This window comes from Carcharhinus amblyrhynchos, chromosome 6 (assembly GCF_965287045.1).
Source record: "Carcharhinus amblyrhynchos chromosome 6, sCarAmb.v2.hapA, whole genome shotgun sequence".
Lineage (NCBI taxonomy): Eukaryota > Metazoa > Chordata > Chondrichthyes > Carcharhiniformes > Carcharhinidae > Carcharhinus > Carcharhinus amblyrhynchos.
In genome coordinates, this window is record NC_137329.1 from 7763581 (window position 1) to 7777220 (window position 13640).

General features: G+C 39.8%; 1 protein-coding gene across 1 annotated transcript in view; it reads right to left on the reverse strand.

Moving 5' to 3' along the window:
- The window catches only part of lgr4 (leucine-rich repeat containing G protein-coupled receptor 4), a 120545-nt gene that overhangs the window by 82098 nt on the left and 24807 nt on the right, over nucleotides 1-13640 (reverse strand). The window contains exon 2 of the mRNA XM_080189878.1: nucleotides 5512-5583. Coding sequence (XP_080046004.1) covers nucleotides 5512-5583 — 72 coding nt within the window. The remainder of the gene's footprint in view (nucleotides 1-5511; nucleotides 5584-13640) is intronic.

Here is a 13640-nt window from a genome sequence, read left to right on the forward strand (position 1 = left end):
TTCACGTACTTCACAGCCACAACTTAACCACAGCGTCCTCCTGATCCCTGATCTTCACCTGACAGTCACTTTTGGACTCGGCGTATAGACTACTTGAATCTACCTTCATCACACATTCCGCCCTACCTCAGCTCCGAGGAGCAGTGTTATATAAGAATTGTAGGAATAAACAGAAATGCACTGGGTACTATCACATGAACCAGGAATGTTTCAAGTGCAATTCCTGGCCTGCGCCAAGTCAAGTTCTACCTTTCCAGAAACCTACAATTGGCCTCACAAACTCACACTATGGGGGCAAGGGAAACAAGAGTTGGGGAAAAAATTATGAAAATACCAAGGCTTCCTTCTCACTTCTGATAATGACTTGAGTGGAAGACAGGGATATAACGCCAGCATTATCTTCCAAGAGGTGTACATGAGCTGAAATCATTGTTTTCATTTCCATTCCAAATTCTGGTTCATGGTAACTATCCCAGATTAACTGGACTGTTTGTAACTTTGGTGTCATATTTAACCCTAAGATGAGCTTCCAACTACATAATGTGTCTTAACTAAGATCATCAATTTTCACCACTGTAACATCACCAACTTCACTCCTGTCTCATCTCATTTGCTGCTGTAACCCTCATTCATGTCTCCATTACTTCTAACTTGACTATTCCAATACACTCTTGGCTGGTCTCCCATACTCTATTCTCTGTAAACTTGAGGTCATCCAAAATAATTCTCATCCTGGTTTTCAAATCCCTCCATGACTTTGTCCCACTATCTCTACAATCCCTTCCAACTCAAGTACCGAGGTGTTGTACAAAGAACCCCCAGCTTTTGTCACGACACTACGGACTTCCTACAGAAACTCAGCACACATGGAGCAGTTGAACCAGGAACACTCCTCGTCACAATGGATGTCTCGGCGCTCTACACCAACATCCCCCACAACGATGGCATTGCTATGACTGCCTCAGTACTCAATGCTGACAACTGCCAGTTTCCAGATGCAATTTTGCAACTCATCCGTTTTATCCTGCACCACAATGTCTTCACCTTCAACAACCAGTTTTTCATCCAGACACACGGAACAGCCATGGGGACCAAATTTGCACCTCAATATGCCAACATCTTCATGCACAGGTTTGAACAAGACTTCTTCACTGCACAGAATCTTTAACCGATGCTGTACACTAGATACATCGATGACATTTTCTTCCTTTGGCCTCATGGTGAACAATCGCTGAAACAACTATATGATGATATCAACAAATTCCACCCCACCATCAGACTCACCATAGACTATTCCCCAGAATCAGTTGCATTCTTGGACACATGCATCTCCATTAAGGACGGTCACCTCAGCACCTCACTGTACTGCAAGCCCACAGACAATCTCTCAATGCTCCACTTCTCCAGCTTCCACCCTAAACATGTTAAAGAAGCCATTCCCTATGGACAAGCCCTCCGTATACACAGGATTTGCTCGGATGAGGAGGATCGTGACAGACACCTCCAGACGCTGAAAGATGCCCTCATAAGAACAGGATATGGCGCTCGACTCATAGATCGACAGTTCCGATGCGCCACAGCAAAAAACCGCACCGACCTCCTCAGAAGACAAACACGGGACACAGCGGACAGAGTACCCTTCGTCGTCCAGTACTTCCCCGGAGCGGAGAAGCTACAACATCATCTTCGGAATCTTCAACATATCATTGATGAAGACAAACATCTCGCCAGGGCCATCCTCACACCCCCACTTCTTGCCTTCAGACAACCACACAACCTCAAACAGACCATTGTTCTCAGCAAACTACCCAGTCTTCAGGAGAACAGTGACCACAACACCACACAACCCTGCCACAGCAACCTCTGCAAGACATGCCATTTCATCGACACGGATACCATTATCACACGTGAGAATACCATCCACCAGGTACACGGTAAATACTCTTGCAACTCGGCCAACATTGCCTACCTGACACGTTGCAAGAAAGGATGTCCCGAAGCATGGTACATTGGGGAGACCGTGCAGATGCTACGACAACGGATGAATGAACATCGCTCGACAATCACCAGGCAAGACTGTTCCCTTCCTGTTGGCGAACACTTCAGTGGTCACGGGCATTCAGCGTCTGACCTTCGGGTAAGCGTTCTCCAAGGCGGCCTTCATGACACACGACAGCGCAGAGTCGCTGAGCAGAGACTGATAGCCAAGTTCCACACGAGGACGGTCTCAACAGGGATCTTGGGTTCATGCCGCACTATCTGTAACCCCCGTGACTTGCCTGGGTTTGCAAAACCTCACTCAGTGCTGTCTGGAGACAATACACATCTCTTTAACCTGTGACCAGTGCTCCTTCCACTCACACTGTCAGCCACTTTAGGACTTGAACAGCAGGTTAGGTGTAAAGATTCGCATTCTAATCAGTAATCTCTAAACTGTCTGTGCTTTATATGCTCTGTCCGAGGCCAGAACTCTCCATTCACCTGATGAAGAGGGAGTCCCCTCGAAAGCTTGTGAGTTTACTATCAAATAAATCGGTGGACTAAAACCTGGTGTTGTCAGACTTTTTACTGTGTTTCTGATAAGACAGGGGAATTAAGGGTTATGGGGAGAAAGTGGGAAAGTGGAACTGATCCACTTCAGATCAGCCATGATCTTATTGAATGGCTCGAAGGGCTAGATGGCCTACTCCTGCTCCTATTTCTTATGTTCTTATGTGTGGGCTCTGATCTTATGAGTATTCCCAACTTGAATCACTTCACCACTTTCACTGTGCCTTCACTTGCCTAGGCTCTAAATTTGGAATTCCTTCTCTGCATGTCTCTGCCTCACTTTTCTTTTTAATGACACTTCCGAAAACCTACCCATTTGACCAAGCTTTTGGTAATCTGATTTACTATACCTTTATGTAGCTTCGTATTAAAACTTTGTCATATAATTTTCCTGTGAAGTGCCTTGGGATGTTTTATTTGCCACAACATCAGGGGGAGTATTTCCTACACATGCACAGATGTAGGATGAATGTCAGAGTGCCAGCTGCCTGCATTTAAGCAAGCATGTTGGCTTGACACAGACTAACAATAAAGTTCAAGTTGCACATTGTTAGTTCTGTGCATTTCTTAATCAATAGCAAATTCTTGTATCCAATCTAAATATCATTTATAAACTGTTCACTCTGTAAAGTTTATTTATTAGTGTCATAAATAGACTTATATTAACACTGCAATGAAGTTACTGGGAAAATACTCCAGCTCAAGGAGGTATCACTCACATAAAATCTCACTGAGAGTGAGATCATATCACAGATTGGGAAATGGAATAAACTGTCGCTGGCAAATTGTGTTTACTATGTGCCACAGCAAAATCGTTGCAGATCCAAACTCTTGTCACCAAACAGAACCAACAGCAATAGTTACACTAATGCCAGCAGCTATCCTACAGGCCAAATGCGTACACGCAACTGCCTGATGTTTTTCTGGTCGGCAACAGGAGTTACAGTGAAACAAATGCAAATTTTTGTTGAGTAATGGAAAGCACTGTGCAGGTACAGAGGGTAGCACACAACCTTAAATCACAAAAATATTTATAAATGACTGATAAAGAGAGCCAAACTAGCTGGATTATGCCCTTTCTATGATATCCTTTTTCTCAAAAGGGTTTCTTGGGGCACAGTGATTAGCACTGCTGCCTCACAGTGCCAGGGACCTACATTCAATTCTAGCCTCGGGTCAATGTCTGTGTGGAGTTTGCACATTCTCCCCACGTCTGCGTGGGTTTCCTCTGGCTGCTGTGGTTTCCTCCCATAGTTCAAAGACGTGTGGGGCTAGGTTGTTTGGCCATGCTAAATTGACCCGTGTGTCAGGCAGCTTAGCAAGATAAATATATGGGGTTACGGGGATAGGGCCTGGGTGGAATTGTGGTCGGTGCAGACTCAATGTCCAAATGGTCTCCTTCTGCGCTGTGGGATTCTATGATTCCAGCTGAGATTATCCTATAGTCAGTTGACAAATGTTATACAGTCCTCTTTTCTAGGTGGTCTCACATCTAATCTACTGATCCCCATGTGCCCATTAATACTACATTATCAGTGTTACATTGATATTCATCTGTACACTGCACCAACCCTGAAAAATGGCACAAGATGCCACTGTGACCCAATTAGGAAGCCAGTATTTAAACTGTGGTCTGTAACCATATGCCAGCTTCATGGGGGAAAAAAAAACAGACTCTGAAGCAGAAAAGCATCTGGGCCTAAATTAAACACATTGTGTTTACTTTACTGATTTAAAACACAGCTTTTAATATTAATAGTTTCTGTTTCTACCCGTGATTAACTAGGTTGCTATACAAAATCTAGGCGCAGGGCACCATTCAAACCAGTGAGCCAATGTCACAGGGAAAAATGCTTGCCAAGCAGACGTCGTGGGAGCAAACTCCAAGTATGAAGCAGTCGACCGTTTATTGTATAATGAATTCTCAGTCATTGTGATTCTGCGCCAATTTTTCATTGGAGAGTAAAGAAACAGTTGGACACAAAGGAAAAGTAATAACATGTTCATAAGAGCTATCAAGTTAAATCCTTTTTAATATTTGAGTAATGTTTTTGACATACTGCAGCAGCCTGAGAAATCCAGCATACTTGTACAATAATGATAACAGTTTCAAAATGTTGGCAACAACAAATTTAGATCTTGAATAACCAGCTTGCTGCGTAGAGCTTGCTTATATGTGTAATGTTTATTTAATGAGGTTAGCTGGGCTTTCAGCTTGAAAAATGCAACTACGTCTGATTACAACAATGTCAAAACCTTGTTAGAGGAGAGTGTGGAGGATGGTTGAAATTAGGAGATCTAGAGGTGGATTAGGAGTTCCTGCAAGGGCTTTTTTGGTAATTTCAAACTTTAAAGCAAATTTATTCTCAATTTACACCCATGGTCACAAGTTACTAGTTTTATTTACCCTCTAAAAATGAATGTTGATGTTGTATATTTAATACTCTAGCCATGTAAAACTTAGTTTCAAAAACAGAAGGGAGCATGTCAATTTTAACAAAAAAAAAATCTCACACAGCTAAAACATCAAATATGCCTAAACAGAAATAAATAGGTTCTTGATTGGTAAGGGGATCAAAGTTATGGGGAAAGGAGGGAGAATGGGGTTGAGAAACATGTCAGCCATGATCAATGGCAGAGCTGACTCAGTGGGCAGAAAGGCCTAATTCTGCTCCTATATCTGATGATCTTACATATTTCACATTGACTTGAGTTTATTTGGAATGTTTGCCCTTGAATTAAATCAACGACTTTCAGTGATCAATTCAGCCCCTTGTCCTCTAGTTTAAAATGCCATTTAGTGTTGACAGTTCCATAGATACTAGTGAGATATTCAGCTCTGCTGTGTTGAACAGTAGTCGTAATAGTTTGCAGAGAAGTTGTAATTGGTCAGTCGCCAAGCAAACCTGAGTAAAATCACACATCCTATATAATAAATCCTTGTCAATATACTGTACTTACAGTTCCTCAAGATATGGGAGTTTTTGGAAGGAGTCGGGTTGCAGCTCAGTTATGTTATTCATGCTTGTATCCCTGGAAAAACATATTGTAACAACATATTATAAAACATATCAACAAAAACATGTCAATAAAATTTTACATTTTCAATCAATTTTATTCTTTTTCCTTAGCATTTAATCAAAGAACTTTTTAAAAAAAAGGTACTCACTCTGCAGGGGAAGTGTCTACCACTGTACCTTGCAACATATTTCACATTATTGTTAGGATCAGACTTTTCAATTGTGCTTCACAGCTGACCCAAATCATTCCAATGTCCAATGACCAGATGAGGGATTGGGGGGGCGGGGCAGTGGTCAGGAGTGGATCCCTGACCAAATATACCCCCCACCACCCCCCAACAAAAAAAAGATCTGTGCAGCAAATGGGCCTTGGGTAACTCATTGCAGACCAGCAACAGTGTCTGGAAAGTCTGGAGTTAGGTTGACAAAAATGAAACTTCAGATGTTTTATGCTTCCACAAAGGTTGCGTTCTCAGAGCAGAGAGACAGATATTGAACAGATAAAGTGACCGGGTTTCTAGAAGCCTGACTAATCAGAAAACCACAGACAAAAGTGTAATTAACAATTATTCAGGTTAGAACATAAGAACATAAGAAATAGGAGCAGGAGTAGGCCATCCAGCCCTTCGAGCCTGCCCCGCCATTCAATAAGATCATGGCTGATCTGTCGTGGCTCAGTTCCACTTTCCCACCCTCTCCCCATAACCCTTAATCCCCTCTCTTATCAAAAACCCATCAACCCGCGTCTTAAAAATATTAACTTCTAGAACTTGCCAATATTCAGCGTAGGCTGCATTTCTCCCTAAACATTTTATATCTAGGTAGGGCTTTATGGCATAGAAGGCAGTTTGATCATCTGTGCTTCTGCTGTCAATTTATTACAGCAATCTAAAACTAATAACTAAGTAACTAATGTTACTTCCATATTCAGATATGAAGATAATTGGGACAGATAGAATAAACTAAAAACACCATTTACAAATAGCCATATTTTTTAGCGCAGCATTTAACCAAGAACATTTAACTACAAACGATCAGAGTTAATGTCACTATCGACAAAATCAATCGACAAAAGTACATTCGATAAAAAGATGTTTAATCTTTGTAGGAAGCTTAGTTTCTTGCACTATGGAGTTTTACAGGTCAAAATTTACAGTTTGACCTTCATGAAGCATTTAATTTGGATGTTATGATTTAGAATTATTTAAAACTCTGAAAGATTTAAATAAATTCTAATCAAGCTTTTTAACATTTACGGAATTTATGCATATGGAATTAAGGGCAAAAGAAAACAAAATACAGGAAGAATTATTTTTAGTAAATGGATGGCAAGTACATGGAACAGATTACTGGCACACATGGTGGAACAAGAAATCTTGCTGGGTTTCAAGAAGAAATAAAAGAGGTTTTGATCAACAAATGGGATTATGAGCCTATTAGCAATGCAGAAACAGAGAATGTGATAGGAGGGCTCGATGAACCAAAGGTTTACCCCTTTCTGAAACTGTTACGACGATTTAAGAGAAAGCCACGCATAACTGTTACCAGTCCCCCAACTCCATGACCTGAGGGCCATAGATAGGACGAAATGTTTCACCTTGGTGGAGGGATCAATGGCTAAGGGGCATGGAAGTTAAGGACAGGAGATTAACAGGGATGAGAGGAAAAACCTTTTCACCCAAAGGGGTGCTGGGAAACTCGAACTACTGCCAGAAAGGGTGTGAAGGCAGAGACACCCATAACAGTTTAGTAGTATTGAGATGTGCACTTGTGATGCCAAGGCGTACAAGGCGATGGGCCAAGTACTAGAAAATATAATTGGAATAGTTGGGTGTACACCGCATGCATGCGTCCCTCTCTATCCTTGTTCATAAGAACATAAGAACATAAGAAATAGGAGCAGGAGTAGGCCATCTAGCCCTTCGAGCCTGCCCCGCCATTCAATAAGATCATGGCTGATCTGTCGTGGCTCAGTTCCACTTTCCCACCCTCTCCCCATAACCCTTAATCCCCTCTCTTATCAAAAACCCATCAACCTGTGTCTTAAAAATATTTAGCGAGGCAGCCTCCACCACTTCAACGGGCAGAGAATTCCAGAGATTCACCACCCTTTGAGTGAAGAAGTTCCTCCTCAACTCCGTTCTAAACCGCCCCCCCTTTATCTTGAGGCTGTGCCCCCTAGTCTACTGTCTTTTTTGAGCGGGAAGAGTCTCTCCACCTGGTGTAGAAGCAAGATTTCTGTTGTACAAGATTCAACAGACCACAGTAGTGAAAATAATAAGTCAAAACCCAAAGCAGTACCCATGCCAAACCAAAACTTTCCCAAACAATAGATATTCTGGAGAGCACAGAGGTACTTAACATTTGTTTTGCGTGTAAAACTTCCGATTGGTTGGATCTGTTGCCCACTGTAACGTGTAACAGTACTTTCAAACAGAATATGACAGACCATTTTACTGAGGAATCTCAGCTTCAAATATGGAACAGTCAGTACAGTTACATAGTGTCTTGTGAAAGTTTTTTTTAAGATTAAATCCAGCTTTAATGTCAACTCAAGAAAACATAAAATGTTTCTTCACTGTAAAATATAATTTCCTCCAAAACAAAATTACTTCATAGAAATCTTTCATACAATTCCACTTTATAAGACAGGTAGAAATTTAAAGTAAATTATGAAACCATATACATTGATAATTGTGGGACTGAGTCAATTTGCAGCAGAATTTGCAATTAAATGGAGTATAGCCAAAAATCTCTTGATCATTCCTGCATACCATAACCCTTAGCACGTTGTGACAAATACATTAATTACTAAGTTAGTTTATGGAACCATTCAGCTGAATTTATTAACCTTGAATGAACAGCTTGAACCAATTTGATCCTTGCCTTTGTATTTTCCAAGAAGTTGTATATTACAGCAATAGGCATTTCAGCTCAGGGTGTGCTGCATGAACACACTTTTGAAGATTTTTATGATACACTTTTGGAAGTAAAAAACCAAAGATGATTCTTTTCAGAAAAACACAAAATGGCAATTGAAAATTGCAAGGACACCCAATTCAATTATAAACAATGTGCATAAGACAATGATGATACGAACATATTATCAACTGACAGCATGCAGCATTTGCAATAGCTTCAAGTGATACAAAGAAAATCCTTTCAGAAACAGAATAGGCAAGTGCTTGCATGACAAATATGTAAAAAGGATACTCTACATCAATCTAGGTGGGGATCTCCCCCTGCCACCAATGGCGCCCCACTTACCACTGGGAATGCAACTAACTTTTCTATTGTGTAATGTTCTTTATATTTGAAATAGCATATGACAAAGTCTGGCCTAACTAAACATTTTAAGTACTGTGTTTTACTACTAACATATGGTGCTCACTTAACATTGCTATGGTTGCAAGTTGAAGTCTATTATGACTAATATTCAAATCTGTCAACTCTGCTGTACTTTGCACTACTGCTATCAAGGTACAGGGTGAGGCATTTTTTTATCTCAGTTAAAGTGACAATTGTCTTTGAGTTATCACCCTCACATAGTCTCTGCTTCCAAACAAGGCAAAATTAAAATACCTTTAACTTTACACTGGTCTTCATTAATTTTTTTTCCAAGGTAGTTAGAAAATAATCAGTGTTCAGTTGTGCATTTAATGCATCACATTACCAGTTATCAGACTAAATGCCCAAGATAACAGGCAAAGAACATCTTCACTACTTTTATTTATAGAACTGAAGGCAAGCAAGAAAAATGCCATTTCTTACAAGAGGACTACCATTAACTGAAGCTGCATGGTATGGCTATTCCAATTGATTACAACTTATAAGAATATTATTTAAACTCATGGTACTTTACCTCCAAAGTTCTAAGCATGTGGAGACATTCCCTTCCACAAAAAAACTCCTCACTGTGCTATTACATTCATGCACACTCACAGGCAATCATAGTTTTTGTAATGAAAATCTAAAAGCACGCATGAAGCTTTCTCCTGAGTCCCTCAAGGGTCATTTGTATTCTTATACTTGGATCGTGTATTTTATTCCATGGTACCACATTCTAAAACAATATTAAAATGTTATTTAATATGATATTTGAATAGAATATGAAAACATTACTTGGTATTGTATTCCTATATATCAACATTATAGATTATTACATTCATCACTGAAGTACTGAGCGTGTGTTGCATTGTCAGAGGTGTCTTCTGGACAAGGCATTAAGCTGCAGTCTGATCTACCTCTAGGTGGGTATAAAAGACCTCATGATACTTATTCTCAAGAACCCAGGCCAACATTCCTCAAATCATTTCCACTAATAACAGATTATATGGTGAATGACCTTGCTGACATTTGTTGGGCCTTGCAGTGTGCAAACTGGCTGTAATATGTGCCTAAAAATGACTGCTCTTCAAAAATAGCTGATTGCATAAATTAACTGTATTATACAGCATGAAAAACTCTCTTAAAACACACTGCTCAAACTAAACTGTAATAGTTACAGCATCTTTCATTATAAATAAAATTGTATTTCACTATTCCGTCCCATGAATTGGTTAACTCATGCTGAGGTATTCATATAAAACATACTCTAATCCAAGTAGCCATTCTTGTTGTGCGAGCCTCTACAGTGAATACTGGCAGCTTATGTGACTATGAAAACATCACAACTGACGCAGATCCTGCCCCAGCAAACAGCTACGCATATGCACTTTCTGATGAGTCAATAAATAACGGAAATAAGTGGAAACCAACTTTCATCTCTAACCTAAGCACCTACTTTAATTGTCATACATCAGCTGTAACTCCCATGAGATCAATGGGCACTAATAAATTTGATCTTCCATTAAAATGTAGTCAGAGAGAATTCTAGATAGTTGCTGCGTATTTTTTTTAAAAGTAATCAGAAACAAATGGTCTTTTTACATTGTTTCAAAAAAGGCAAAACTAGTCAGAGTACAATATTTAATTTTAATAATGTTTTCTCCTATACATATGACATTTTAAATATTTAATTGGGGGTGTTGAGATATGTTGAGCAGTGACAAATAGCATGTCTGAAAAGAATACCGCAAGTTGAAACAAGTTAAACAGCTCAAGTCAACTTGCAATGTAGTACACAAGTTAAAATTCTATATACAAAGTTAATAAACATTTTCAAAAAAGGGAAGATCTTTGATTGCAGCTGCAGCATTACATTAAATAAAACTAATAACATATGAAGGAAGATAATGGACTTTTGGAAGTAGTGACCAGTGTTCAAACATTAAACTCATTTTCCTATTTCTTTCCCCAAGATGTTGCTTAATTCATGTTAGGCGATAGGTTCCATGTGCCAGGAGTTCTGATTTTGTCCAAATCATTGTTCTTCATGTGCAAAGCCAGACAGCATTCACAAGCATCATCAATTAATCAGCTAGAGGTCACAATGGCTCCTCTGCAGTTGTTAATGATGGCAAATCTATCAGGGTCTCTGTCATTGTGTAAAACTGGCAGCAACTTTCTTATCGACATATGCGCAGTTCAAGGTGGAAATCCAGAATTTTCCATCAGTTATAGGTCGTTCTTCCACAGGATGCGCTGTTGCAATCTTCACAGATTCAACCAACACAATCAATTACTTCACCTGAACACAGCCCAAAATGTTAAGCTTTCTTGAATGAGGTTGAACTGAGTTTTTAATGGCATATGAAGTTATAACTTTTGAACAACCGCTCTCTCCCTGAAAAACTAAGTACACAAATGTGGGCTACCATTCCTTCTGAATTAACATTTAAAGTCAAAAGGTTTTAAGATGTTTTTCGAAGCTTATATTTCACACAACACCTTAATTCCATATGTCCAAATCTTTATTTTGTTTTATGTATGTTAAAAAGCGAATTTAATTGCTGTTTACTTCCTGCATTACTGTCCAAGAATTCTTCAATCTGACAAGTTTATCAGCCAACCTAATTTCACAATGTTCTTTGAATTGCATCAGATTCAAAGTCATTACAATTGAGAAAAATCAATCTGTTTAAGCCCACATTTTTGTGGACAGGTGAGCAGCAAACCCCAAAATTGGCATCAATGAGTCCAATTCAAACTATACCAAATATACATGGGTACGTGGGTACCACTACTTCCCAGGCTTGGATTAGATGGGACAGGCAATGGTATAGTGGTATTGTCATTGGATTAATAATCCAGAGGCCCAGAGTCTGACTGGCGGAATGGTAAAATTTGAACTCAGTAAAAATCTGAAATTAAAAGTCCAGCAGTGACCATGAAAGCATTGTCAATTGTTGGAAAAACCCATCTGGTTCATTAATGTCTTTCAGTGATCTTACCCTGGTATTTAGCCTATCCAGGCCCAGCACACGTGACTCCAGATCCACAGCAATGCTGATTAAATGCCCTCCAGCAAAGCATTCAGTTCAAGGGCAATTAGGCATGGCCCAGCTAGTGATACCCTCATCTTACGTATGGTGGCAGCAGGTTTCCTCCGGATGCTCTGATTTCCTCCCAAAGTCTGAAAGACGTGTGGGTTAGATGTATTGGCCATGCTAAATTCTCCCTCAGTGTACCAGGACAGGCACTGGAGTGGGCGACTAGGAGATTTTCACAATAACTTACCTGGAGTGTTAATGTAAGCCTCCTTGTGACCATAATAAATAAACTTTAAACTCTAGACAACCTGAAGACAGCAAATCTGAAAACAAGAATATGCCAAATAGTGTCAGTGCCAGAACACAACCCTGTCTGACCCCAATGCAAATTTCAAAAGGTTGTGATCTTTCCCCATCACAGCTGACCTTACTCATCATGTTGTCATAGAAAGAGGACAGATCACATTAAGCAGCTTCAGCAGGCATCCAATTTTCTCCAGTAGCTTAAACAAACTGCCTCTCCTCACACAGATGAATGCCATGGTGAGATGGATGAGGCAATATATACTAGTCTCCGTTGGTCATGACATTTCTCTTGCAACCAAGATGAATTGTAGATATTCTGAAACTATACAGGGATTTGATATAGATGTGCTTGGCCAGGATTGAGAAGATTCTTAGAAGATTAACAACATTCTTTGGTCACATGTTCTTATTTTGTTGTCGACATACACAATGGGGGATATTTTTTGACCAGCTAAACACTATACACAGTCTATTCCCAATAACTCAGTCATATTTTGTATCAAAAAATTGAACTACCAACAAGTTGAACAAAACAATTGAACGTGAAATAGTCCACATTTGCAATCAAATTTATTTTCTTCTTCCTGCTATCTGAAAACTGGAGTTGCCCAAAAAAAAACATTTTATAATGGTATCATGCAATTTTAATTAATCCTGCTGTAGTGTGGCGTGGTCTTTTCCTATGGTCTGAAAGGTTCAAGTCACCCTCCGCCCTCACTTAATCCGTTCAACTCACAAGGCTGTCAGCATTTTCAAACTCTATTTCTTCCCTATTATGTATTCTTTTTCCGAAGTTTAATAAAAAATAGATTTATTCACTTAAGCTTCTGATTTCTTTCTCCAAAAAACAGGGATGATCTAAAATCTGACATGGACTCAGTCCCCCAAGGCTGCTGGTTTTGAGATGCTGTGGCTTTGATTTTGATTTATTATTATTGTCACATGTATTAACATACAGTGAAAAGTACTGTTTCTCACATGCTATACAGGCAAAACATACTGTTCATAAAGAAGGAAACAAGAGATTGCAAAATGTAGTGTTACTGTCATAGCCAGGGTGTAGAGAAAGATCAAATTAATGCAAGGTAAGTCCACTCAAAAGTCTGACAGCAGCAGGGAAGAAGCTGTTCTTGAGTCAGTTGGTACATGACCTCAGACTTTTGTAACCTTTTCCCAAAGGAGGAGAAAGCGAGCATGTCCAGGATGTATGGGGTCCTTAATTATGCTGGCTGCTTTGCCGAGGCAGCGGGAAGTGTAGACAGAGTCAATGGATAGGAGGCTGGTTTCTGTGATGGATTGGGCTATATTCATGATCTTTCGTAGTTCCTTGCGGTCTTGGTCAGAGCAGGAGCCATACCAAGCTGTGATACCACCAGAAAGAATGCTTTCTTTA